The sequence below is a fragment of the Mastigoproctus giganteus genome, chromosome 1, assembly GCF_048544385.1.
Source record: "Mastigoproctus giganteus isolate SK-2022 chromosome 1, ASM4854438v1, whole genome shotgun sequence".
NCBI lineage: Eukaryota > Metazoa > Arthropoda > Arachnida > Uropygi > Thelyphonidae > Mastigoproctus > Mastigoproctus giganteus.
The window spans coordinates 178,566,150-178,593,684 of NC_143575.1; the positions used below are offsets into that span (position 1 = coordinate 178,566,150).

General features: G+C 34.9%; 1 protein-coding gene across 1 annotated transcript in view; it reads right to left on the reverse strand.

Moving 5' to 3' along the window:
* The window catches only part of LOC150091328 (uncharacterized), a 693,262-nt gene that overhangs the window by 85,144 nt on the left and 580,583 nt on the right, over positions 1 to 27,535 (reverse strand). Inside the window, exons 29-30 of the mRNA XM_090375165.1 lie at positions 8,999 to 9,139; positions 2,193 to 2,375 (exon numbers count right to left, since the gene is read on the reverse strand). Of these exons, the coding sequence (XP_090231291.1) occupies positions 2,193 to 2,375; positions 8,999 to 9,139 (324 nt within the window). The remainder of the gene's footprint in view (positions 1 to 2,192; positions 2,376 to 8,998; positions 9,140 to 27,535) is intronic.

A 27,535-nucleotide genomic window follows, 5' to 3' on the forward strand; every position in this document is an offset into this window, starting at 1 on the left:
GGAGTTGCTCTATACCATTTCTGACCCACATACATTACAGCTTGGATTTAAGTCCAATTATACAGAACTACCAAAATTTCCAAAAATGAAGAAATTTACGATCTTAATGCAGCTATTTAGAATATGGTCAGAATCCAGCCATTGAAAAATCAGGATAGCAATTGAGAAAATTTTATGGTCAAGAGATAAGAACAATAGTTCACTATATATATATATATATATATATATGACTTTCATCAACCGGTGAAATACCACCACTTTGCTTATTGGAGGCTTGAAGTGGTGAAACCCATGTTTAGTCTCTAGAGCAAAGTTTCCGGCATCCCCCCCCCCCCATACTTCTCCTTCAACCCATGAACGGTACTAAGTACTATAGGTTTTGATACCTTTCGTGTTTGGGGTTTTCATAAAAAAAAAAAAAAAAAAAAAAAAACTATTAATTTCGGTTGCCAAAAACTGTATCATCAGCTGGACTGATTCTTAATCAAAAAATATGACAATCTATTTGGCGGTTTAAATCAAAAGAAAAACACTAAATACATGAAAGCATACTTGGGAAAAATCCTCTTTTTGTTCTTGGCAATATCAAAATTAAATAGTGTGGGCCTGATTACAAAAAAAAAAAAAAAAAAAAAAACCACCACAAATAATACGATAAAAACATAAATAATATGACAGAGCCAATGGTAAGTTCCTGACATTTGTTTTACTAAAAACAGAATTGCCAATTTGGATTTCAAGAAGACTAGCTAATCCAAGAAACTGAGTAAACTTTAAGCATAACCTACAAAGCAATTCAAAACCATGTATCAGTAAGCAGAATATTAAAACAGATAATCCATGAAAATATTAAAAATAAAAATTCATCAATCCAGTTCTAAGTATTTGGGAGAAATTACAAGTCTTTTGTGATATAAAAGCGAGGTAGGTAGTTTAGTTGCAATAACAACCAAAGAAAACCAACCAACCACTATTGGCAAATGATGTGAAACAAATTAAAACTAAACTGAATATTACTTAATATACTGATGCAGAAAGGTTAGCAAATACTCTGTTAAGGCAAGCCCCATCTTTTGTGCATTGGGGGGGATTTTCCCCACAACCAAGAATAAAAATCTGTTCAGCAAACTAGTAGCAATATCCAGAAACACAGAGTTACCATATTAAGGGTGACATCTGAGGGACACAGTTACCTATCATCAACCAAGTTCATCAAATACAACTGAAGTGACAGGAGAACACAACACATATCACTAGAAGATAAGAATGAGCAACCTTAGCTCTTACCACTAAAGTCTCAAAGAGGAGCAACTGAGCTGAACACAAATTCACAATGGAAGAATGCTGCACTATTAACAGCAATCCCCTTCCCCATTCCTTTTGTTTCACTACATATGGAAACAATCTTAGATTAAGAACTAATGAAGTGAGATCATTCTTATAAATGGTATTATTAACATCTTTATTCCTGCAACAGTTTCCCATCCTGAATTGAAAACAATGATGGAAGATCAAATCTGAAACGTTCGCTGTTTCTGTTCACACAAGTTAGCATTTCATAGACAGTGGGTTTAACAAGATGGCAAATATATCAACTGTATACTGCTCAATCAGTAACACTGTGTCTAGGATTTAATTTCAAGATCATGTCATTTCTTGAATTCAAATTTCTCCCAAACCTTTTTACATGATTTTCATTTCACATGCCTCTTGCCAAGTGATGCTCATGGTACACATTGCAAGAGCAATGTGTACCAATGTATCATAATCCTATTCTTTGAATAACTTAAAGACAACATCAAGTATGTTGAAGGATCTATATAAGAGTTGCTCTGAATATCTGCCTATTCCTTGAGATAAATATGAGCTGTCTTCAATGCTGTGGTCATTATACAGAATGTATAATTCATCAATAAGAGACACCATATAATCTACAAGTGGTCTTCTGAATACTAACAAACATTGAGTAGTTTTTCAGTACATCTTATTTTTATGTTTAATTGTACTATAAAATGCTATCATTTTTATCATTATTTTTGGTGAATTTTCATTACAATAAGAATAATACAGGTGTATGTGTGTGTGTATCTCTTTGATGTGAAAGATATTACAAAAAAAGGGAAATAAATAAAATACAAGCATTGCACACAAGTATTTTTGGGTGCGTTTCATAGCACAGTATAAGAACTCACCTTCATAGAAAACAGGAACAGCTTTTCGAAAATAAACTAGACTTGGAAGATTGAGAACATTCCACTTTGTAGCTGCAGTAACATCACTAATTTTCACAAAGCTAATACCAAATAAGTCAGCTTCTTCATCAATTTCTTCTAATTCATCTAAGATTTCAATGCATTCTTCACACTCCTTTTCATCTGAAATTATAATCAGCTATGAAATCTGGGCCAGTTATGTGGAACAAGTGCTAAAGATTATAGAAGAAAAATCACTGACATTTAATTTAAACACTTTATTCCAAACCTCTATATGTTTACACAGATGAAATTACATGAATTTTATGAATAGATGATGAATTTACTAACAGTCAATTCACTATGTGTTAATATTCAACTTGGCATTATTAGCACATGAGTAAGATATAGTGGGTTTTGAAGTTTGTTTCAAAAATAAATCACTAGATGGTTCACAGATTAAGTGCTACTTGCATTTCAGTAAAACATTTCACTTTGTCATGCAAGAGAAGTTACTGTATAAGCTGGAAGATATTGGAATCATACATAAAATACTTAGATGAATCACAGGATGATTGAAGGGTGGGTGGCAGAGGACTGTGATTAATGGTTACTCTTCAGATTAGGTTAATATAAGTACTGAAGCCACTGTTGTTTTTGATTTTCTTAAATGACATCAATGAAAGGACAAAGGCAATGATGTCAAAATTTGCAGGTGCTGAAAAGATTGGTATAGTAATTAATAATTAACAACAAGCAGAGCAGCTTCATGATGACTTAGACAGACTTCAAGGATAGTCAGAAACAGCTATCTTTTAATGCAGCAAAATGCAAGGTCTGTATTGCACTTGGAGAACAACAACCCCAAAATAACTTGTACACTTGGTGGGGTTAAACTACAAACAGTAGAGAAAGAAAGGGAGTTACAATATGGTTGGACATAAAGTTTTCTGAACGGTGTAGATAAGTGGCAAGTAAGGCCCATGGTGTCTTATTGATGATTTATCAAACATTTGCTTGTGGAGATAGGTAGATCATAATCTCCCCCACCCCCCGTATAAGGCAATTGTAAGACCCCATCCTGGAATACTGTGTTCAACTACAGATACCGTACCGAAAAAAAAATGAAAATTAAGCTTCTTGAAAGGTTCAAAGATGGCAACGTGCCTGGTGAGATTGCCAAAAGGAAAGACCTCAAATATATAGGATAACAAGCTTGGCAACTAGGCACCTTAGAGAAGACCTGATTAAGGTGCATAATTCTCTGAGAAGAGAAAGTAAAATAAATGAGGATGAAATTTTTACTGTTATAAATGATTCCAGAACTAACAGCCATAAATTCAAATTATGGCGGAGAAGGACTGTATTGCAGGAAATTTTCTTTAGCTTTGGCAAGTGAGTTGATAATTATTGGAATAAGCTATCTCCATGGGTGGTGGGGCTGGCAATTTGGGGAAATACAAAGGATTGGCTAGATTGCAATTAATAAACCTTTAAAGTTGAGCAGGGGAAACAGACAACAATAGCAGATACTGAACTATTAATCTGAATTTCCAAAAACTGTATTATCAGCTGGAATTGATTCTTAATCAAAAGATATGACATAATCTGCTTAGCTGTTTATGTGGGGGAAAGAGAGAGTCAAATAATTATTATTTTATTATCTATTTATTTTTAATTAATTATTATAATAATTATTAATTAAAAATCAGACCTTGGGCTTCTCTACACCACATGGCTATTACTGCATTTATCTCTAAAATTAGAAAAATAGTTACCTTCTGGTTTGAACTGAATACCAGCTTAATGTAATGTATACATTGAATGCATAAATTACATTTAATTTAAATCATTTAATCTTTTTTATGTACAAACTGTATGGAAAAACGTAGCTGAGTGGTCAGGAGCGAGAGTGCATAGCATGTGTTCCTTGAGTGGTACGGGGTTCAAGCCCATGACTACTAAATACGATAAATATTTGTATTGGCGATTTATTATAAATTCTACTGACTTGGTTGTCTTGCCGGAGTATAAACAGAAAATAAAAAAAAGAAATAAAAGAAATAATTGCCACCAGATTTATATTTGTCTTATTTTAGCAAAATTTTGAATTGATTAACAAAATACTTTTAAAAAGCTTAAATATAAAATTTCATGAAAATCTGGCAACTGGACCACAAAATTTAATTGGTCATCCACAATAACTCTGAGATATTTAAGCTGTGGGACCATTGGGATGGAACTGCCATTAATTTTAATGAGCTGAAGTCTTCCATAGTAAAATTTTCCCTTGAAAGTTGTCATCTTGATCTTTGAAGGAGATATACTCAGCCTATTAGTAGCTGCTCAAGCAAGAAGATTAGATAGCACCATGTTGGTGCAGGACTCAAGATCCAAGCAAGATTGGCTGCAAAAATGAGTCAAATTGTCAGCATATGCTATTGCGTGTGTCTTATCAAATCTATGAAGTAACCAACTGTCTAGGACTATATTCCAAATGATGGGTGCTACGACAGAACCTTGGGGACACCCCTCTGGGACTTATCTTGTTAGATACTGTTGTTTTGAGTTGAATTTGATATATCTGTGTTGAAAGTATCTTCTAATTACATGGAACAGTTGTCAAGAGCAACTGTTCCATGTAATGAGGAACATTTGAGGAACTTGACAGACTCCTTCAGGAGTCTATCAAGGGTGCTTTCCCCATCACAGAGATTTGAAAGTGCCCTTGAAGTCAATAAAAATGGCCAATTCATATTCAGCCTGAGAGGTCTCAATGCGATAGACGAGATCCACAAGGGCACCTTCGCAAGACTTTCCCTTTTTAAACCGATACTGTCGGGGAGAATTTAGGTTACTGTTTTCAAACAAGTTTATAATTCTCAGATCAAGTAGTCTTTCAAATGATTTTCCTAAATTTGCTAGCAATGAAATTGGTCTGTAGGCTATCAGATCTGAAGCTAGCTTTCCATAAAACTGGAAAAATTTCTTCCATAAAGCTTTGTTATATAAATTGATGAGTACTTCTGGCATTATTTCAAAAAGTTTTATTATGAATACGTTTTCAACTAAGTTAAGGCCCAGACATTTCTTGATTCTGATGTTGGAGATGGCTGGTTTCAGTTCACTCATGGTAAAGAGTTTCATGTCTTCAAGAGATTGGCATGAACAGTTGTTATTTCTAATAGAACAATGCTTGGGGGAATCAGTGGATTTTGATCACTGTGCAGAAGTAGCCTGTCCAATATAGCACTGACGGTGTCCTGCCAATTTAGTGTTTCTACATTTACAAAACTGTTGCTAACAACAGTTTTGTAAACCTTAGTAGAGTGGATTTTATTTTGCTGAGTTTACGTAATAACGCCATGGGTCAGAGTTGTCAGCAGTCACTTGTCTCATAACATCAGTCTCGTTTTCCAATTGGTTCACTGTGTATATTAACATTGATAGCAGTCTTTTGCATTTTAAAAATTAAAGTCCTTAATTGTATGGTGAACACATAATGGCCATTACACTACAGAATGCATCACCCCTCAAATGATATGTTTTTAAAACTTTTTATCAGCAAGAAATAATTCAAAATTGTTCACATTTTGACACTACCCTACACTTTCAATATATTATGAACAGAATTGTGAACAATTCATTCTTTTATACTGAAAACATATTTTTAGAAAATAACACCACTGGAACGTTCATGCTGTTCTTGTTTGAACTCTTCACCTCCCTTTTTTGATTGGGGTACAATGTGTTGCCATGAGACAAATTGCCATAAGTTGCCATGAGAAGCCTAATGCTGCTAAGATGAGCAGTATTTTGAAACTAATGCATTCACAATTGGTGCTAGAGTAGTTTATGTTTGCACTTTTCATTTTTGCAAGTGTAAACAAAACTCCCATGCTCTTCAGTATTGGTGCTTGAATTGTTCATGCAAGTAGGTGCACTGCCAGAATTGGACAGGAAGACCATGATTAATGTTTGTATACATTAGATTAAAAGAAATAATGTTAATTTAATTTTTTATGGTCAAACTTCATTAAAAAACAATTAATGATGCAGATCAAAAGGAAGTGCAATAATTGAGAATACTAAAATTGACGCTATCACTCTAACAGATAATCTTTTATTTACATTTAATGAACTGCCATAGCAAATTTTGGTCACATGCACCCATCACTGGGTTAAAAAAGGTGCCATTTTTCAACAACTACAACATTTCCAAAAAAATAAAATCCAACTATGGTCATTTGATCTGGCATTAAGACTTTATTCTTTCCTTAATGACAAACAAATACTTTCATGTGAAAATGTTTCTTTGTCTGCAAATAACTTTAAGCAGTTTTGAATTGCCACTATTGAGAATTTCACTGAATTTTATGATAATCATATTCATTTAATAATAATGACAAGAAAACACAATGCTCAAGCACACAAAATCAAAAATTACAATACTGAAGACAGCACGTTGGTTCAAATCAGTGCACTATGTGTGCTGTGACAGTAGGCGTTGGTAATAACTAATAATTATGCATTTAACTAGGAAATTATGAACATGTGAAACCACTTTTGGTGTTTAATGCTGGTATGCACAAGTAGGAAGAACAAGACCAGTGAGCTGTTCTAAATATTTTTTCCAAAATTTAAGAAGCATAATTATAGTACATGTCATGTTACCAAACACTAAAATATAAGTGCTCTTTTATTAACCTCTTGAAGCATGCCAAAATAAAACCTGTTTCTAAAATAAGACCAGTGAATCTTTCAGGATATTTATCCCAAAATTTAAGAGGCTCAATTCCAGTGCATGTCCAAGCACTTCATACTGTAAAATGCATGAAGTTCTTGGACATGCACTGGAATACACTCAATGTTGTAAATATGGGATTATTACCAAATACTAAAACATAAGTCCTCTTTTACTAACCTTTTAAAGTACACTAAAATAAAATCTGTTTCATAACTTCTGCTATTAATTTTCTTGAATTAATTGCAATTATTTTTAAACAGCCTTCCACCTACACCCAAAGAGGAATAGCATTTTGTGACTTTTTGCATTTAAAGGATGATGTCAATAAATAGAAAAATATTCCTATTCTGAGGAATTTATTATTTTTTTTTAAATTAGTGCAACACTAGACAAATTTCTGGAAAAGTGATAAGAGAAATATGTTCCTGTGAGTCAATGTAAACTTTACCTCAGCAAACACTGACATTTTGCTATCTGAACAATTTTTTACGTTTAATCTCCCCCTGCCTGTTGCTGAAATATCCAATTTTAGTCATTCTAAACATTTATCGCAAAATTTAAGAAGCATAATTATAGTCATGTCATGTTTCCAAACACTAAAATATAAGTGCTCTGCCGACCGGGCTAGCCGGGTGGGTAAAGTACCTGCCTGGCAACCCAAAGGTCGCGGGTTCGAATCCTGTCTCGGGCTTGAATCAGAGTAGTGCAAAAACTTTGGGAGGTGCATTATGGCCACAGAAGCTAATGTGCCAACAAAAAAATAAAAAAATAAATAAGTGCTCTAAAACTAAAACATGGCCTTTTCTCTAAATCTGTGTGTCAACACCAAAGATGCATCATGAAGAGAGTTGGGTCTGAAACACCTATTATTAAAAAAAACAAACAAAAAACAATCCTTTTTCTCCTTTATGGGATTTATTCGTCCCTGTATGGGTATTGGTACCAAGTGCATGGGGTGGTTGGTTGTGTCCAATTTCTATTATTATTACTGTTGATCAAGGAACTCTCTTACTATCCTACAGGTATATATTTATATTTAGAGAAGAGGTCATGTTTTAGGTTACTTTTACATACACAAAAATAAACTAGAAACAAAACTAAAATAATGAAATTTAATCCAAAGCAAAATTTAAACATAAAAGTTTAAATTTAAGACAAGTAACTCCAGGAAGTTGAAAGCTTTAGAGTTCTAGAATGGATAATAAATACAGAAGGTGGCAGAACATGACAACTGGTCAAAAAACTGGCTGAATAAAATCAGCAATGAATTACTGTAGATTAAAGTAGAAGAAGAAAATACAAAAATAGAAATTATGAACAGAAAAAATGATGAAAAAGAAATGGACTGAGTGTACCATAAGAAATCTACATAAAATAGTCAGAACATCAACAAGAAATCTACATAAAATAATAGCCAGAGCATCAACAAGAAATCACATAAGAAGAGAAAAATACTGAGGATCAAAACAGATAAAACCAAAGAGACAGAAAATCATTTGTACGCTGCTGCAATAGATGGAAGGGCCAATGTGTAAGGAAATCATATGAAATGCAAATTTCTGATCTTGCATAAAGAACACATGTTTAGTAATACTGTAGATTTTCTTTCTCTGAGTTATTATTATTATTATTGCTCTCATATCATTTCTCCCTGATTGGAGGTGCTACTTCTTGACTGGTTTTGCTACCAAGTACACAGGGTGGTTGTTGTTATGTCTGGCTTACTCTTGGTAGCAGCTCAATGAAAAGTGAGCTGTTCACTATTACTGGTTATGTCTCAACTTGATTAATCAGTTGGTTGTTGTTGTTATTTGGTTTTTAGGAGCATTAGCAACTAAGGCCATATTGCTCCGGGATATGCAGTGGTCATTCCTTGACCTTTCCGCATCCTCCGTATTTGGTGGTGACGGGCTCGAACCCCGGTCTAATCAAGAAGCGTGTGCTAATCAGTTGGTAAATTTTATTTTGTTCAGCAGTTATTCAGATGTTATTTAATAGCAATTTTAATTTGTTCAGAAAAATAATTGTATGCAGATTTTATTTATATACAAAAACTTACAGAAATAAACCGCCAACATGGGTGATGATTCAATCAGTTTATCTAACATTTTTGAGTTGACTTCTTCTATTTCATCTGGTAACTGTTGAGTGTCCTTATCCAGAAGCCAATCTAAGACTGAGGTTTCATTCAAAAGCTCACCTGATAAAATAAATAATTGTAATAACTATAAAATAAGCACAAGATAAAATAAATTAAAACAATAGTAATTAATTCAAAATCATTAAAATTATTAATGTACTATCATAATTCAAATTCATTAAAATTATTAATGTACTATTATAATTAAAAAAAAATTAAATTTTTTCTCACCATTATGAGAGTTGGCTGAAATTCGATAAACATAAAAATTACCCATATATGGGGATTTGATACCTGACATGAAATCATTTTGACAAATGGTAAAAATGTTTTTTTTTATTTTCATAATTATGAGGAAAAAAAAAAAAAAAAAACCAGAGCCTGAGCCTCGGTACAAATTACAGAAATTGGCACATGTTTATGATGTTCGGATCACGGGAAAACCACAATTTGTTCGACAGATAATGTTCTTAAACCTGTAACAGTTATATGGTTTTAACTGATAAAAATATTGCTTCAAGATACACTGAATTTTTTGGTCAGATTGAACAGTTTTATATTTATTTATTTTTTACACTAAAGAATTTTTTAAAATTAACAGAAGCACTATTCAAGAAAAGAGCAATTAACAATGAAGATCCACTACAAGTCACTGAAAAACTTTAAAATTAAAAAAAATAAAGATTAGTACTGAATTTTCAGTTCCACATTTGACTGAATTATATAGTTTTTGTGCTATCACAGAACCTCAGAGTCAGGTTTCCTTACTTATCAAAGTGTAAATATAACAAAATATTAAAATATGTCAGGGACAGTTCAGGGCCTGAAAAGAAATTCAGATTTAATAGGTATATTTCTTTGGTGATGAAACAAGGAGATGAAAATAATAAACCTAATGAAGGAATGTGAAGAGCTTAAATGGTATACGAGGAATAGTATTAGTACTGTAATATACAGAATCAGTCAAAAAAAAAAAACTTTTGAACATCACCCGTCCATCCCCTCTAATAGTTCTTGAATTAACTCAAACTACCCACCTTTACAGCACCATATGGAAGTTTGTTCTAAGGGAGGATATTCTGACAAAAATGTCATATAGTTTTTGTCGAGGAAGCAGTCTAATTGGCTAAAGCACTTTAAAAAGCAATCTTGGAAAAAAAAAACTTTTGTGATAGCCAAAAATGGATTGCAAATAAAAATTCACACATTAAACTCTGCGAATTTCTTCATCCTATGGTTCAAAATATAACATTAATAATGAATATTGTGATGACAATTAAAAACTACAGATATTTGACAAATATGTTGACTTCATTTGAACTACGATGATAGGTTGTTTCCAGTAACGCTACTATATTCCAAACCACCTGTGCCTAAATAATTATAGGATCATGTATTTTCGTGCCCCTTTCTGTCATCATGGTCTAAGAATTATTTCTAGTTTTTTATAAATTTTAATAGCAAGCAGCCCCCAATGATGTTCCTCAAAAATAAAGTACAATGGAAATGAGAATAATGTACAAAATACTTTTCCATAAACTTAATGTTACCACTTTGGAATATATTACTTGCAAACCTCAAATAATATACAGCAGACTCTCAATTTACCAGGATCGGATTAACCGAGATACTTCAAGACTCCAAATTAAAAAAATATATATATATCAATATATACCAACCAGAAATCTTAAATAAAATTCAAGTAATAAATCTATAGGCATAAACAGGTGTTTTGCAAGTCGTAAATAAGTGACAAGAAGCGGCGTTATAAGTTGCCATTGGGAGATTAGTGTACCTATTATCTTGCAACACCCCCCAACTGTCTTCACACCCATCAGTAAAAAAAAAAAAAAAAAAAAAAAAAAAAAGAGAGAGACCAAATGTTTAGTTTGTTTTAGTGCGTCGTCTATTGTTGTGTTCCGTTGCACTGCAAAAGGGCAAATTTTGTTTCGTTATTTGTCAGGGATGTTAGAATTTTTTTTTTTTATAGTAACTATTGTTTTTTTTTTTTTTTTTTTTTTGTTTAGAAATCACGAAGATGATGAGAAAACGCAAGAGTTGTGCTTTCAATTAAATAAAAACTTGAAATTACTCAAAAGTTTGAAAACGGTGCATCCGCTAAATCTCTAAAGAACCATTATAATGTTGGTGACCAAACCATATGCGTCATTGTAAAAAAAATAAAAAATAAAGAAATAAAGGGAAACATCGTATCGGACACACAAGTAGTGCATGGTAAGTTTTTTCGTTTTTTATCTATATTACCATACTTTTTACGTAGGTTGGTGAACATTTTTCGATACAGTAAGTTGGCGACTTACATAGCTTCGGACTTACGTTATTCATATATTTTTTATATGACTGATGATTTCAGTGAAGGAGACACACATTTCACCATAATAACGTAAAAACCTATAGAATTCCAGTTATCAGTATTATCGCAAATGCAATAAGATTGGGTTTACTACCCATTTATAATTAGATGCACAAGCCCAATAACCCAGAAAGTTCCAATTGTTTTTATTGTTTAATGGCAGTGATCTCCAGAAATGTGCTTTAGCTCGCGTGGGGTGATAATAGCAAGTTTTTGCCCTGTGAAGTTATTTTCAGAAAATTTAATTTTGACTGTTATCACGGTGCCGACTAAGAGAATAAGTGGCAGCGGTACTAGTAAATCTATCAAGAAAAGGAAAGCGATCGAGTTGGATCAGAAAATTAAAATAATAAGGATGTATGAAAATGGCCAAACATTATCAAGTATCGCTAAGAATTCAGATTTGTCAGTGGCAACGGTGAACAATCATAAAGGAGAATGACGGAATTACAAGAAGTGGTGAAGTGATTGGCACCAATGAAGTGAACTATAATAACCAAGGCTACGAAATACATATCAGTTTTACAGTACAATAACACGTGTTTTTTTATTCCTTTTATGTTTTATTTTCTTATGTGCCACTCTGGCTGCTTCACCGCTGTCCCCAGATAAAGTTTTTAACTGAACTAATTATAAATATATAACTATTTTCCTTCATTCTTCTCAGGATATTATGTGGTTTTTGTAATTTTGGCATATCAGGGATATAGTAGCAATATTTTATTAAACATTCGCGAGTTACGTAAAACTCAACTTACGTAATAAGTCCTGGAACGTATCACTTATGTATGTCAGGGACTTAATGTATTATTGGATTAACTGGGAAATCAATTATCTGGGAATTTTTTTTTTACCATCTATCCCGGAAAATCGAGAGTCTTGTTAAAGTGTTAAAAAATGCCATCATTTTTTATCCCTTTCACCTGCTTTTAAGAAGCATTTATTCTTCAAAGTGTCCTATACTTTTTCCACAGTCTATACAACTAATCTGACGGAATGAACGTCGTTTAACTTTCGATTTCGTAGCAGCAGTCAGTCGCCGCCCTAGGGGGAAGTTGTTGTTGAAACGATTTTTTCCCCTTTTTTTTGTAGTTGTTGGCGCATAGGCTTCTGCGGCCATAATGCACCTCCCAAGGTTTTTGCAGTACTTTGATCCAAGCCCAAGGCGGGAATCGAACCCGCGACCTTTGGGTTGCCAGGCAGGCACTTTACCCACCCGGCTAGCCCGGTCGGCTTGTTGAAACAATGCACTGCGTTTAGTGCCCAGAGCAATTAGATGACGTTAGTCCCCTCTCCCCGATGGCAACGGGTAGTTTGCATTTGCTTAAACTGCCTCATGAACGAAAAGAGCAGATTGCGACTTGTGACAGAAGAGAGTGAGAAATTAGAACATGAGACATAATTCCTTACGAGATCGAAACTAATAAACCCAATGACTGTCATTCTAAAATTCCATTCGTAAAAGTATATCAATTTATGTTCGATGACGCGATTTTAAAACAAAAGAAACTGCCTTACACAAACATGGGATTTCCTTAGCTTGCGAGTCTTAACGTAAATTTTGTGGGATTCGGTGTTGGAAGAGTCAGAGTGAGATTTGAGAGACTTAGAAAACAGTTGAAGATTTACAAGAGGTTTTTCCAGTATCTGGCAGAGTTTTTCTAGCGCCGAAAGTAGTGAAGAGAGAGTGGAAGATCAGCCGATAAAGAAAATCGAGGAAGATAGCCCAAAGTCGTAATTATGGATCAAACGGTAGTACCAAGGAGCGCCGAGAAAGAAAGATATTTTGTTGGTAAGTGATTAGCCTTTTTCTGAAACAACAAACTCAACCATTAGAAGTTAATTATACTTTGCCTTAAATTCACACACACACTGACCTCTCTTCTCATAAAAATTATTCTGACAAATGTGTATCTACTTTACGTAGTTAGAATTTAACAGTTAACGTGACCTGACCAATTAGTTGTTATAATACTCACTGTAATTGTTAGGTTGACAGATGTATTCGTATTCTAATAATGGAACAATTGTATGACACGACTGTCATCAGTGATTGTGAATTTTCGAAAGAGAAATAGTGGAAAAGCACATGAAGAACATTCCAAAATTCTAGTACTGCTAACAGCAAGATAATGCTTGTTATTCAGTTAATTTACCAAGTAACCACATACCAATTATTCTAAAGCTTTGACCAGTTCAAATGTACTCATGTATATGACTTATATGTTTAATAAATCTTGTTTTGTTGATCATTTTGCCTTGTGACAATTCTCTGTTACACATAATTTATTGAGTAGATTTTGAGTTGGAGTTATGCAGGCTCAAAGTTCAACTTAAGGAGAACCTTTGAGTTAATCACAACGCAATCTTGATGTTGCGGGCTTACTCTTATTTAAGTCTGAGTGGGCTTGAGGGTGCAAGATTTTTGTCCTAATCCAACTACTGGACTATCATTTGAAACCCAGGTCTTCTGGAAATACATATTAGCATACAGCCTTGTCAGAAGCCGAGTGATTCACAGAGAACATTATATAGACAAGCAGGCACGCTAAAACAGAAGGAAGCCTGTGGAACAGTCTACTGTGTGTATATATATATATATATGTGTGTGTCTTATATATATATACACGTATATATATATAAGACACCGCAATGTTATCTTATTTTGGTCGCCTTTTCACTTCTTATCTTTATTTTTAATTTCCTATCTATTTCTTCTTTTTCACACCATATATCACTCACAGGGTATACCGTATATTCAATCGGTTTAAATCAAAATCTTCTTCACACTTTCTACATACAATATACTTTTTGTATATATATATCTATATATATATATATATATTTTTTTTTTTTTTTAAAAGAAAGCAACAATTTAAAATATTATTAATAATAATCGTTTATGGACCAGGGATGACTGCTATAATTATGCAGAAAGTACCCGACAACCATAATGGCTATATAAGACTAAGCAGAGAAAGGCAAAGCACTAATGTTACTGCACTCGTCATTACCGAGAATGAACAGCTAACAGAACAGAAATTGCAATCACGGAGAACAAAGATGGGTGCAAAGATAAAATGAAGTAATAAGAATTACTTAATGCTGTTCATACTGTGACTTCAGCACCTTCATCTGGGGCCAGCCACCAAAATCAAAGGAGGATATGGCAATAAGTAAGTAAAGTAAAGCCAAGCCTCTGTTTCTGACAAAATATACGCAGCACGTGGTACACATGAAAAGTCAGCAATGTATATTAGGGTTAAAGTTTAAATTTAAATCACAAGGCATGTGTATATGCTTTACATTGACAAATGTAAAGTACTACATATGGGAAACAGCAACCCCAGAGCAATGTATCAACTCTGTGGTACTACACTGACAGTGGTAGAGAATGAGAAGGACCTGGGGATAATTGTGCAGGCAGATATGAAGTTTTCTGAGCAGTGCAGATGGGCTGCAAGAGTAGCTCATGGTGTCTTATCAATGATATACAGGAATTTTTCTAGCAGGGATAGGGAGGTGATTATTCCCTTGTATAAGGCAATGGTCAGGCCACACCTTGAGTACTGTATACAGGTCTGGAGGCCTCATTTCAAGAAGGATGTAGAGCTGCTGGAACGAGTACAGAGAAGGGCAACAAGGTTAGTGAATGGAACGAAGGGTTGCTCTTACGAAGAAAGGCTTAAGTTTTGCAAATTACAGTGTCTGGAGACTAGGCACTGGCAAGGTGATCTGATAGAGGTGTACAAAGCTTTGAATGGTTTGAGCATGCTGGGATACTGCCTCTTGCTCAGAATAATCACCTGAGAGGGCATAAATTCAAATTGAGGAAAGACAGATGTAGAATAGATGTGCGGAAATTTGCCTTTAGCCAGCGGGTAGTTGGTTGGTGGAGCAGACTTCCATCCCTTGTTGCGGAAGTTGATAGCCTAAATAAATTTAAGGCTCAGCTGGACAGGTATTTCGAGCGAATGGAGGGGTGAAGTGGAAGAGTTTTTTTTTTTTTTTTTTTTGGCTGATGCTGCATAAGCTTGTTTCTATACATAATTCGTATACGTAATTCTATACGTGAAATATATGTAAATTATTATTATTATTGGCCATATGATGCAAGGAAGCCTGCGGCTTATGCTGCACCAGCCAAAAAAAGATTTCTGAATTACCCGAGAGAGAGAGAGAGAGAGAGAAGTAGAAGAGAATCACCAAAAAAAGGAAGAATGATGATATCCAGCCCAGGATCCTGGGTGTGCCAAGCCCATACTCACCAGATGCGAGCCACTGAAATATATGTATATACAAAATATATGTATATTTCATAGCCTATGTCAGGTCAGCCATGAAATATATGCATGCCTTATGATTTAAATTTAAACCCTAATATACACTACTGACTTTTCACGTGTATCACGTGCTGCTTATATTTCATGTCAGAAACAGAAGCTTTACTTACTGCCGTATTCTTCTTCGATTTCAACGGATGGCACCAGATGAAGGCATTGAAATCACAGGATGAATAGCATTAATAATTCTTATTACTTCTTTTTATCTTCGCTCTCTTCTTTGTCCTCTGTGATTGCAATTTCTGTTATGTTAGCCCTTTCTTCTCGGTAATGACGAGTACAGTAACGTTAGCGCTTTGCCTTTCTCTACTTTAAAACATATATATATATGTTTTAAAGGAAGCAACAGTTTAAGATATTATTAATAATAAAAAAAATAATAATGGTTAATGGACCTGGGACACTGCTATATGTAGAAAGTACCCAATGATCATAATTGCTATATAAGTTAGTAGTCGTGAAAGGCAATGTGCTAATGTTACGGTACTAGTAATGTCCCTCCATAGCCAGGTGGGCAGGAGCGGCAGTGCGTAGCACACGCTTCTTGATTAGACCGGGGTTCGAGCCCGTGACCACCAAATACGGAGGATGCGGAAAGGTCAGGGAATGATTCCTGGAGCAATACGGCCTTAGTTGCTAATGCTCCTAAAAAAAAAAAAAAATAACAAATAACAAAAACTAGTAACGCTAAGTATGGAGAACAAAGGGAGAACAGATCAGAAATCGCTATCACAGTGAACAAAGAAGGGTGCTAAGATAAAGGAGAAGTAAAAAAAATTAATAAGAATAACTTAGTGTCGTTCGTCCTGTGATCTCAGCGCCTTTGCAAGGACCAGGTGCCAAAATCAAAGGAGGAAATGGCAATAAGTGGGTAAAGCCAATGTTTCTGACATGAAATGGTCAGCCATGAAATATATGCACACTTCATGATTAAAATTAAAATTTAAAAAAAAAAAATTTTTAACTAACTTTATCAACTTACCTACTTTTCACATACACCACGTGCGGTGTGTATTTCATGTCAGAAACAGAAGTCACAGGACGAACGGCACTAAGTTATTCTTATTACTTCTCCTTTATCTTAGTCCCCTCCTTTGTTCACCATGATAGCGATTTCTGTTCCATTCGTCCTTTGTTCTCCATATTTAGCGTTACTAGTACTATAACATTAGCACATTGCCTTTCACGACTACTAACTTATATATATATATATATATATATATATATATATATAATTACTACTGTAATAGTGTATATATACAAAATAAGTGCTTAAAGGAGTCTATAAACCAAAAGAGCAGATATATCATAAAACTTTAGCTTAATAGTAGAAGAGTACTAAGCAAGCCATTAGGTAAAAAGAACCTATAAAGACTAAGATAGTCTGTGCTGGTTTACTTTGTTATATCCTCCAAATAAACAAATAATTAGTAATAAAAAAATAAAATAAAATAATTATTATGAGGCTAATTATTAATAATAGGATACCTTGAATGGTACGTTTTTGAGGGCTAGCACCATTCAATATATCCAACCAATAATCAGCAAGGCTAGTTTCTGTTTGTTATCTGCCTGTTTAACTAGGTCAAAATGATCAAAATTATAGGCATTTTGGCAATCTATATTTAAATTTGAATTTAACAGCAAACAGGCAATAACAGCTAGCCTGACAGATAGCTTTGAAACAAATAATACTGAAAATGAGAGCCAACAATAAATATCATTTCAGTTGTGGTGTATTTATTATATTCATGTGAAAAAGAAAGCTTATGCTGACATAAGGGGAAAGGAGGTAAGAATAAGTAAAGCCATAGCACCTCAATTTCCCTCAAATTATTCTAATAGATTTTGAGGTATAAAAATCTAGAGTTAGAAAGTAAAAAGTGAAAAGCAAAGAAAATAGCTTCTAATAATGGTACTTAGGATCAATGGCGGCTCGTGACTCTGACGTATGGGGAGTGCTGCTTCTTAAAGTTACATTAAATTGCCTTTGTTATAAGACATGTTGACATAGATAGTAATAATAATAAGCAAGTTAAAAATACTACAAAACATTAACTGGGCACTTACCATTAACAGACTAGGGTAATCTTGAAATTTTATTTAACAATAAAATCCATTCTTCGGTTTTTATTTGTTGAAAATAGATTAATAACGTTTTCATTCAAGTTTGGTGCACTATTCAAATCGGCACTGCTCACTCTGCAGTTCCTTTGACTCATTTTATCAGCTCTAAAAATGCGTATTGGCAACCTGCCAACTAAGCATCGACTCAAACACTGGGGCCAAACTATGAAACTGTGTAGCACACAGTTCCCCTTACGGTTAAACTTCAAAGTTGAAAACGATTTTGTGTTTTTATTTGTTTATTATTGAAATAACTATTGGTAATAGAGGATGATATACTATATGCGGGACCTGTTAATAAAAATATTGTGTTGCATTGTTCATCACAAAATTTCATATAACTCCGTTGACTGTATATTTAGATTTAAAAAGCTGGGGGTGTTGCAGTTCCGCAGTGCCTATCGATGAGTTGCCCCTGCTTAGATATACCAGGAGCATAACTACCTGACCCTTTAGTAAGAGATCCCGGTATTACAGTAATGATCCAAATTTTGATAGGTCCAAATAAGTCCACAATTTGATGAATCAAAATAGGTCCATATTTTGATCATTTGGACCTAGTTAAACAGGCAGATAACAAACAGAAACAAATAGCCTTGCTGATTATTGGTTGGATATATTGAATGATACTAGCCCTTGAAAATGTACCATTCAAGGTATCCTATTATCAATAATTAGCTTCAATCATTATTTTATTTTTATTATTTTATTGCTAATTATATGTTTATTTGCAGGGTATAACAAAGTAAACCAGCACAGGCTATCTTAGTCTTTACAGGTTCTTTTTGCCTAATGGCTCGCTTAGTACTCTTATACTATTAAGCTATTTAGATTTAAAGTTTTATCATATGTTTGCTCTTTTATTATTTTATTATTATTATTATTATTATCCCTGTGGTGCAAGGAAGCCTGAGGCTTATGCTGCCCAAGCCAAAAAAAAAAAAAAATTTCCCGAGTTACCCTGAGAGAGAGAGAGAGAGAGAGAGAGAGAGAGAGAGAGAGGAATCACCAAGAAAGAGAAGAATGATGATATCCAGCTGAGGACCCTGGGGTTGCCAAGCCCATACTCACCAGATGTGAGCCCCTGGGGTCAAAATTTTGGTCTGTAGACTCACTTTGATCACTTATTTTGTACATATTACACTATTAGAGTAAAAATTAGATTACAGACTTTTACTACCTTTCCATTATTTCATAATAAATTAAATATATAACTCCAGTGGCTCACATCTTGTGAGTATGGACTTGGCACACCCAGGGTCCTGAGGTGGATATCATCATTCTTCTCTTTCTTGGTGATTCCCTTCTACTTCTGACTCTTGTGTTCTCTCTCTCTCTCTCTCTCAGGGTAATTCAGAAATTTTTTTTTTTTTTTTGGCTGGTGCAACATAAGCCTCAGGCTTCCTTGCACTGTATAGCTAATAATAACAATAATAATATATATATATATATATATATATATATACAGTAAACCCCCGCTATTCGCAGGGGTTACGTTCCTGAGAAATGTCGCGAATACCGAAAACGCGAATACTGAGTTATGGCTCCCATAGTAATAAAGGGGTTCTGTTCCAAAGTATGAAATATATAAGAAAAACTAGTCTAAAATTTTGTCTATGTATGTATTATATGTACCTTCATAATATGACTATGTACATAGACAGTACATAGTGAAACGCAAGCATATGGCAACGAAATGAAAATAAGAAACAATTTAATATTAAATGTAATATTTATTAGAAATTTCAAACAAATCTTTCAAACCAGCGTCTTTGCTAGCTAAAAAAATGTATCCCGCCAGTGCTATCACCAGTTTAGCCAAAGTGTTGATAAAAGAGTTTTTTGCCTTTTCACGAATGATGAGTGAACTTAACGGAATTTTATTTTGAGTTCGGTCTTCTATCCACAGATTTGAAGCTTTTTCCATTTTTTCTAATTTAACATCAAGAGTTACAGAGCAAATTTTTGAAGCAATTAGCACGTTTTCACGGACACTACGGCGGATTTTTTCTTCCGATTTTTTGATTGATCGTATCGTTGACTCATTGATTTTATAATGTTTTGCCACTGAGGAGACACTTTCACCATTAGAGATTTTATCTAATAACTCAATTTTATTTGCTAATGTCATCACCTTCTTTGAGATTTTCACATTTCTCTTGTTATTCGTAGCCATATTTTTGTAGGGGTTAGAAAGAACTTGTCCACAATAAAGTCACTTTCTTCCGTTAACACACTCGAAAAAGTCTGTTTTACACTGCAAAACGGTAGATTTATCATTTTTTTTAAGCATATCAATTTATAAATTGATAAATTTATTCAATTTATAAGCATATAAATTAAAAGCAAACGACGAAACCTTCCATGATAAGCGCATAACACATACTGAACAAGGATTAGCGAGAAACATCCACCCTCGCGATTTTGTCACCCCTCTCCCCTGAGCGCTGTTTTGACCGGGAAAGATAATTTTAGCCACGCCCATGTTTTTTTATGGGGGAAAATATTCACGGCGCTTTAAATTTCACATTTTTTTTAGGTTTCATTTTATATTAAATCGGCGATCGCGAATACGCGAAACCGCGAATACAGATACCGCGAATAGCGGGGGTTTACTGTATATATATATATAAAAAATTTTTTTTATTTTAAAAATTAATGGGAGGAGTATGAAAAAAGAAAGTTGATTATAGACCAGGGTAACTAATAGCCAGAAAGGACAACTGATAGCCAGAAAGGCTATCACAAATATAATAATATAGTAAGTATGCAAATTAAAGTAGCAGAGATAAGAGAATTTAGTAAAGAAAAAGTTGTAGAGATAAGTAAGCAAGAAGAGGGAAAAGGGAAAAAATTAATACATATATAAAGAAATATATCAAAAATATTAAACTAAATATATATATGAATATATTGTCATATAACACTCAATCTTGGTGTTGTTTTCAAGTGTCAGCCAGAATTGTCCTACAAGACGACAGTATAGTGTCATCTTGTTGAGAAAATGAAAACATTGAGAAAAATGTCCTCCATTTCTAACATAAAGTACATGCCATGGCAAAATAGTATTACATCAAAATATAGTATTGTAAAAAAAAAAAATCAAAAATATATGGAAATGTAAAATTTAAGCTATAAGGAGGGGGGATAATGAAGAATGCTGGCATGTCATTTAAGGTTGACATGACAGAGGTCCCGACAATAGGTATAATATGAACATCGAACAATTAAACTAAAGCTAAAACAGAAATGAATAAAGACAAGAACCAATTTATAAGTAGACAAAGGATATTGTTGAGAATAGACAAAGGTTACTGAAATGCATATAAATATATAAAACCTTTTTATAAGTAATATTATAACTGTTTAGCTAATTGGAGGCAAAATTAAGTAGGTAATTAGAATAGAAAGAGAGACTGCTGCCCTAGTATTACAATAATAGCCCAGAATGTGGAAAATTATAATTATAGGAAAGTAAACAGTATATGACCAAAGAAAATACTGTTGTAGCTCGGGTTGTCTGGGAGTGCAAATTCCCATCTGTGCTAATGACAGGACATATATATAAAAGTGGTTGGTTGGTTTAGATTTTATTGGCGCATTAGCAACTAAGGCTATAATGCGCCATATAAAAGTAGTAAGTTGAAAGAAGCAGGAAGCTAAAGAACAGTAACTACAGATTAACATAGCATCTCATTGAAAATAAAATATGCACAACTAAGAAAATAAAGTGAAATGGCTGATTAAGACTAACTATATGTACAACCAAAGAAATAAAGCAAAATGGATGATTAAGACTAACTAAATGTGAACTCACCCAATATGACGCGATCAAATAAGATATGAAGGTAAACCAATACCGACATGTATACTAGAAACCTGTGTCAAGAAGGTGAAATATTTTGAAAAATAATAATTTAGAAAGGTGCCCAGTGAGCACTGCGGCCATACTGTGTGAAAAACACACTGCTAGGATGAAATACCTAAAAGAGAGAAATAAATAATAATAAAAATATACTGGACACCCAGCAGATATGGCTACAGTGTTCATTGTACATATATAAACATTCTGCAAACAGCAATCATGGATACATGTTTTCCACCATAGAAAACCATAGCAACTATGTGTCAATATGTACACACCCAAACAAAAGGGACATGAAGGAATGAGAAAAAAGTCAAGAAAACTGGTGGTTTAGTCAGTTAACAATATGGTTAAGGCAGAACTGATCTGAAAAAAAGCTTTTTATGGTTAATAATATTAACAGCTTTATGAAAATGAAAGTATACGTAAGCAATAGGAAATTGATTATTAATCAGTTTGCGATAGAATTTTCTGAGATTGCTAATCACCAGACTGTGTAGTTGCAAATAGTGGCAATTCTGTGACACTGTGAGAAAATAATATTAGAGTGGACAATTTTAGAAATATTTGATTGCCAGTGGGTAAAATTAATAGCACAGAAATTAAATGCATCATGTTTATTATAAATGTCAATAACAGTAGACCCATTATTCACGTTTATATCCAAGTCCAGATAGTTGGCTGCAAAGTCACTTGAAGTATTTTTTTCTAACAACAGTTCTAGTGTGTATAAGTGACAATATAAGCATTAAAGAACACAGATGCATTAAAATCTCCAGAGATTATTTTAACAGTCAATGATGGTAACAAATAAACACACATTTAACAGAAATAATATCACTCGTCCACTTAAATATTTAGTAATATCCTATTTCATCTCCAGCATTATTTCTCAGAATTGTGTTTCAAAAAAAGAAGCATCACTTGCAATACTTTTTTTTTTCTTTCAGGTTTTATAGTCATACATATCTGTTAGTGTTTTTGAGTTAAATGGTAATATTCAAGTATGATCATAATGCACTTATTACTGAATCTGATTTAACTTTGCACAATTCCTGGATTAAGGAATACCAGACCTGCAAATTGAGTTATTCAGAGGGACACTCTTCTCCCCTATGCTACCCTAGAATATTTGGACACAAAATTTCGTCTTGCTTAGTTGGTTTTAGTTTGTTGTCGTTGTTCGGTTTAATGACACAAGGGCTACTAAGGCCAAATTGTGTCTCTTCGTCGTTAATTGACAAAAAGCGTATTGTTAGAGAGATTAAATTATATGCTTCTGTACAAACCAATATGTTTTATATATAATAAAAGTTCTTCAATATTTGCTTCATTTCCTAAGATGAGAGATAAATCAGGTGATATATTCAATGTAGAGAGTGACTGAAAAGTGTTTGACCGGATGGTTTAATGTAAGGGACAATCAACCAGGAAATGACGGACTGTAAGTTGCGTCTGACAGGATGAGCACTGTGGTGGGCTTTCACCCAATAATAGGAAGAGATGAGTATGGTGAGTGTGTCCAATTCTGAGTCTTGCCAATACCACTTCCTCTTGTCTGTTTCTATGGAAGCCAGACAACCACAGCTTTGGATCTTCTTTTATCTGGTAAAGTTTATTGTTAGTGTCACTTTTCCAGGTCTGTGACCATTTATCGTAGCAGGCTTTGCATATGACAGACTTAAAATCAGAGAAAGGAACCCAAGGATGTTGTGAGAGAGCGGACTGAGGATGTTTAGCGGCAAAGTCAGCACTTTCATTTCCTGGAATGCCTAATGGCCAGGGATCCAGCAAAAACTGATTGCCTGATTGGACACACTGCAAGCGAATAGCTGGGAATGAATCTGTTTCAATGTAGGGTGAGAAATGGAGGAATTCTTCCTTATGGCAGAGACAGCACTAAGAGAATCTGTGTAAATTATGGCAGATGAGATGGAAAGCTCAATTATCTTACTAAGTGCTAACTTAATGGCATATAATTCAGCTGTGAAGACGCTGCAAGCAAGCGGTGGTGTGGCTGAACTTGTACATAAAGGAAAAACTGCGGCAGCACCTACCATACTCTCAGTTTTTGAACCATCCGTATAAATTTTACAGGCATGGTTGTTCATAGCATGAGCTGAATGTAACTGTCTGATATTGCAGGAAGGTATATTTTTCCCCCACTGGAGGAAGTGTGTATCTTGAGAGACAGACACATAAGTCCAAGGAGCAACAGGTGTAGTTGTGTCTTGGAAGATTTCATTTAAATTGACATTCCAAGTCTGAACAAGCTCTTTGATTCTGAGAGAGGCGGGTCTATTTTCATTTGGCTTGTTCTCATAGAAGGCTTCCCAACGAGTATTATAGAGATACTCCCAACTTGGGTGCGATGGTAGACTCTGGATCTTAGCAGCGTAGTGAAGCAGTAGTGTTTTTCTATGCAGGTGTAATGGGGGATCATGAGCTTCAATATATAGACTTTGGATCGGAGAAGTCCTGAAAGCTGCCAGCACAGTCCTCAGAGCACTGTGATGGATCATATTTAGCTGTTTTAAAGTAGTGCTCCTGGCAGAGTCATACACTGGACAACCATAATCTAACTGTGAACGGATTAAACTTCTATAGAGATGCAGCAAAGTACACCAATCAGCTCCCCATGACATAGATGAGACCGAATGAAGTATATTCAAATGCTTTAAGCAAGTTCTCAAATAAGTGATGTGAGCTTGGAAATTTAGTTTGCGGTCTAATATTAATCCAAGAAATTTAACGGTATTAACAAGCGGTTTTTTTTTTTTTTTTTTTGGTAGTTGTTGGCGCATAGGCTTCTGTGGCCATAATGCACCTCCCAAGTTTTTTGGAGTACTTTGATCCAAGCCCGAGGCGGGAATCAAACCCGCGACCTTTGGGTTGCCAGGCAGGCACTTTACCCACCCGGCTAGCCCGGTCGGCTGTATTAACAAGCGGGATTGGAGTATTGTGTATTTGTAGTTCAGGTTCGGGATGGAGAGCTCGTTTCTTGCAAAAGTGAGTGACAGTGCATTTCTTTTCTGACAGTCTGTAACCATTCTGTGATTCTATTTTGGTTATGGCAAGTTGTAGCTGCCGTTCAATGGTATTCATACTTTGAGATTGACAGGAAATGGTAAGATCATCTGCATACATATAAGTTTGAACAGTTTTTGGGATATCTCGTGTCATGCTGCTAACTCGGATTGAAAACAGTGTTGGACTGACTATTGATCCCTGCAGGACTCACTCTTCCTGAATGTGAGATGTAGAGAGGACTTTTTTGTATCGGACTTGAAAAGAGTGCAATTGCAGGAAATTTTGAATTATTTCTGGCAAATGATCCCTAAGCCCCAGATGGTAAAGGTCCATAATAATACCATGCCGCCATGTAGTATCAAATGCCTTTTCAAGATCTAAATTAACCATGACTAGATGTTGTTTCATGACAAAGGCATTTCGGATATGAGACTCGGCTTTAATGAGCACATCTAGGGTTGATCTATTTTTTCGAAAGCCATACTGGTGATCTGGAAGGAGATTTTCTGACTTCCAGGATGTAAGTGAGCCTAGTATGAACCATTCTGTAGTTTTCAATACAGGAAGGATTTTTTCCTGGTTTTGGTAAGGCGATAATGAACGAATGGCACCATGAAGTTGGATAGGCATTTTCAGAGAAGATCCGATTGTAAAAAATTAATAGGGTTCTCAAGTCTTCTCCAAGTAAATGCTTCAACATAATGTAATGAATTCCATCTGGACCTGCAGCACTATTGGAAGATCTGTTTAATGATTCCTGAAGTTCTATTAACGTAAACGGTTGGTTGTACGGGAATGAGCGGCGCGTGGAGAAGTTAATTTTATACCGTTCTGCACCTGCTTTGATGTTCTGGAAGGTGGAGGTGTAGGTGGCAGAAGCTGAGATTTTTGCAAATGATTCTGCTAATGCATTTGCAACTTCTTCGGGAGTAGAAATGTCTTTCCCTTTCCATGAAGTATTGGAGAGGGCAGCTGAGCAAATTTGCCATTTAGTGCCTGTATTCTTTTCCAGATGACTTGTGTGTCTGTGTCTTTGGTAATGGTGGAGGCAAAAGCAATCCATGAATCCCGTTTCGTTTCTACCCAACTTGTCTAGCTTTTGCTTTTAGTCTTTTAAAAGCAATTAGGTTACTAGTGGTGGGATACTTGCAGAAATGATTCCAGGCACGGTTTTTTCCCTGTTTGGCAATTAAACAATCTGTATTCCACAAGTGATTTCTGTGTTTTCGATATGGTGTGGATTTTGGAATGGAGGCCTTAGCTGCAGTCAGAATCTGATTGGTTATGTAAGTGTTTACATCATCAATATGTTGTCTTTCAACATAAAATCTGTCTAAGCGTATCTGGGCAGAATAGCCACCCCAGTTTGCCTTTTTAAACTGCCAAGTGGATTGTTGGTCAGGATTTGAAGTTACCCCTGTTTGTAGTGAGCAAATAATTGGAAAGTGATCACTGTTGAAGGGATCGGTTAATACCGACCATGTCATGATTGGAAATATGGATGGTGAACAAATTGACAAGTCTATTGCGGAAGCAGATCCATTTGCTAAGTGGATGTAGGTAGGAGATCCAGAATTTAATAAATTAAGATCATTATTATGCATGAATTCCTCCATTAATTTGCCTCTTATATCCATTGTGTCCGATCCCCCACAATGAATGGTGTCCATTAAAGTCACCAAAAAGACAAATTGGAGTTGGGAGTTGTGCAATGAGGTTGTCAAGTTCTGAAAGCAAAAGTGGTGCAGATGGCGGAATATAAATGGAAACAATGGTAAATGACGTACCAACTGCAAGGCGAGCTGGCACAGCTTCTAGGGTAGTTCTCAATTGGATCGGCCTGGATGGTATGTTAGCGTTAACAAGAATAGCAACTCCTCCATGTGCAGGTGATACTGAGTTCCTATCTCGTCTGTAAATGGTATAACTTGAAAATTTTGGCAAAACTTCGGGTGATAAGAATGTTTCCTGTAAGCATACACTTATGGGATTAAATCTCTTAAGTCATCAGAATGAGTGCTTAGTCCTCTGCAATTCCATTGTATGATCTTATTCATTATTTAGATTTACCTGAGGGTGATTCATCTGACTGTTTTCTGTACGTGGGACATTTTTTCTGGTCCTTTTTTGAGAATGTGGGGCATCCAGTATCCATGGTGTCATCTGCATGGAGTTCTAGAATAGGTTCCTCATTGTCTAGCAGCTCATCTACATCCATGCGTTTGGAGGGAGATTCTGTTTTTTTAGAGACTGATTCAGATTTTAATTGTTCTTTTCCAACTGGGACTGATGGGGGTATGAGTAGGAATGCTGATTGGAGTATTTGTGGCTTCATTAGTTCTTTTTGGAGTATTTTCTTTCTCTGAGGTTTAAAGCGTAGATTTGAGCCAGTTCGCTAGAGAGGTGTTAGGTGGAACTGATACATCTGTTTGAGCTGCAGTAGAAACGAAGTTCCGAGTGCAAGCTGCATAGGAACGACTATTAGGCGGGGGCGACATAACTTGTCTATGTGCCTCAGGAAAGGTGACTTTATTTTCTATTTTGTATTTTTGAATTTTCTTTCCTGTAATCCATAGCTCACATGTTTTGGAAAAAGCTGGGTGGCTTTCTTTGCAGTTTGAACAAACAGGGGTTTTGACAGAGCAATCCGCTTGAGTGTGATCTTTTGAGCCGCAGATGGGACATATGGCCTCACCTCTACATGCCTGCTGCGAATG